General features: G+C 53.5%; 1 protein-coding gene across 1 annotated transcript in view; it reads left to right on the forward strand.

Moving 5' to 3' along the window:
- The window catches only part of kcnn4 (potassium intermediate/small conductance calcium-activated channel, subfamily N, member 4), a gene marked incomplete at its 5' end in the record, with an annotated part of 28,245 nt that overhangs the window by 20,041 nt on the left and 5,704 nt on the right, over positions 1-2,500 (forward strand). The window contains one exon of the mRNA XM_083678540.1: positions 21-131. Coding sequence (XP_083534666.1) covers positions 21-131 — 111 coding nt within the window. The remainder of the gene's footprint in view (positions 1-20; positions 132-2,500) is intronic.

Below are 2,500 nucleotides of genomic sequence, written 5' to 3' on the forward strand. Positions count from 1 at the left end.
GCGTGTGTGTGTGTCTTCAGGGCGTGGCCTGTACTGCCATGCTGGTGGCTGTCATGACCAAGAAGCTGGCGCTGAACAAAGGAGAGAAGCACGTCCACTTCTTCATGATGGACATCCAGATCTCCAAACGGGTGAGAGACACACTGCTGCACCCACCACACACACACACTAACCCTAACCCTCCCCCCCCCCGCACACTCACACTAACCCTAACCCTACCCCCCCGCACACACACACACACACACACACACACACTAACCCTAACCCTACCCCACCACACACACACACTAACCCTAACCCTCCCCCCCCACACACTCACACTAACCCTAACCCTACCCCACCACACACACACACTAACCCTAACCCTCCCCCCCCACACACTCACACTAACCCTAACCCTACCCCACCACACACACACACTAACCCTAACCCTCCCCCCCCACACACTCACACTAACCCTAACCCTACCCCACCACACACACACACTAACCCTAACCCTCCCCCCCCGCACACTCACACTAACCCTAACCCTACCCCACCACACACACACACTAACCCTAACCCTCCCCCCCCGCACACTCACACTAACCCTAACCCTACCCCCCCGCACACACACACACACACACACACACCCTAACCCTACCCCCCCCCGCACACACACACACACCCTAACCCTACCCCCCCCCGCACACACACACTAACCCTACCCCCCCCCCGCACACACACACACCCTAACCCTCCCCTCCCGCACACACACACACACACACACTAACCCTAACCCTAACCCTACCCCCCCGCGCACACACACACACACACTAACCCTAATCCTAACCCTACCCCCCCGCACACACACACACACACACACACACACACACACACACACACGCACACACACACACTAATCCTATCCCTAACCCTACCCCCCCCCCGCACACACAACCACACACACGCGTGCACACACACACACCCTGGTAACAGCCGGTGACCTCCTCTCCCCTCCTGGCCAATCTTCCCTGAGTCTGAATACAACAACACCAGCCCATCATGATACACACACACACCCACACACACACACACACACACACACACACACACACACACACACACACACACACACGGTCACACACACACACCCATCGTGACACAGAGGATGAGGATGAGGCCTTTCTGGGTGGAAGTGGCCATATTTTCCCTGTTGCACGCGTATTATGCCGTGTTATGGTTTTGGAGTCTTTTTATAATATTATTTTTTCCTTAAATAGGGCACTCTAGAGGGCAGGATAGTGTGGGAACAGGGCTGGGGGGCCGGGGGGCTGGGGGGCCGGGGGGCTGGGGGGCGGGAGAGGGGTGTGTTGATCTCTTAATAGCCAACGAAAGGCGTCAAAAGGAGGAAACAATCGTGTCCCCGTCAGGAAAGAGACTTGTGTCAGACCAGGACGGGTGTGTGTGTGTGTGTGTGTGTGTGTGTGTGTGTGTGTGTGTGTGTGTGTGTGTGTGTGTGTGTGTGTGTGTGTGTATGTGTGTGTGTGTGCGCGTGCGTGCGTGTGAGTGCATGGGTGCGTGGGTATGTGTATGTGTGTGTATGTGTCCGGGGTTTATAGGTGAGGTTGAGGGTGTGTGTGTGTGTGTGTGTGTGTGTGTGTGTGTGTGTGTGTGTGTGTGTGTGTGTGTGTGTGCGTGTGTTGCAGCCCCGGACAGGATCCATCTGTTTGCTTATCGCAGGGAAGGAGGAGAAGCCTCAAAATAAACTCTATGTCCATACACACACACACACACACACACACACACACACACACACACACACACACACATACACACACACACATAGCTACTCTACCTACTGTAGGTGAGAACACACACACACACACACACACACAGAACTACTGTATCTGCTGTCGGTGATACATGGCAGGTTTTCTGGTGGGCATGTGTGTTGACAGAGCTGCACCATAGTCATGCGCCAGGCTTTAGGTCGGCAGGCTACAGTGTGTTGTTAGTGTGCGGTTGGAGTCTCAGTGATGAGGATATGACCACTTCCTCTCTGTCAGGAGCCACATCCTGTCACCTCTACTTGTGGTTGTTATGGTGTGTGTGTGTGTGTGTGTGTGTGTGTGTGTGTGTGTGTGCGTGTGTGTGTGTGCGCATCCTCATGAGCTGTCCGTCGTTGCCCTGATTTACGGGAACATGGGAAGACATCTGGACCCAACCCCTGACGGCCCTAATAATAACCTCACACCACAGGTGACATCATCAGGGTATCCTCTTCAGGAAGAGGAACAGACAGCAATAGCATCAAAGAGAAGAGAGAAACCAGTGATATTGAAGAAAAAAAGAGAACAAAATGGAAAAAAAGAGCACTGGAATGTCTGTAACCCACATATGGTCCACTGATGCCTATTCTCATCCTCAAATATTAGTATTCCCAGAGTGACGGTTACGTGTCCATCCGTTGGCTGTTTTTAGCTTGATGCCATGTAGCAAACACTTGTGTACGATTCCT

The sequence above is a fragment of the Argentina silus genome, assembly GCF_951799395.1.
Source record: "Argentina silus genome assembly, chromosome: 10".
Taxonomy (NCBI): Eukaryota; Metazoa; Chordata; class Actinopteri; order Argentiniformes; family Argentinidae; genus Argentina; species Argentina silus.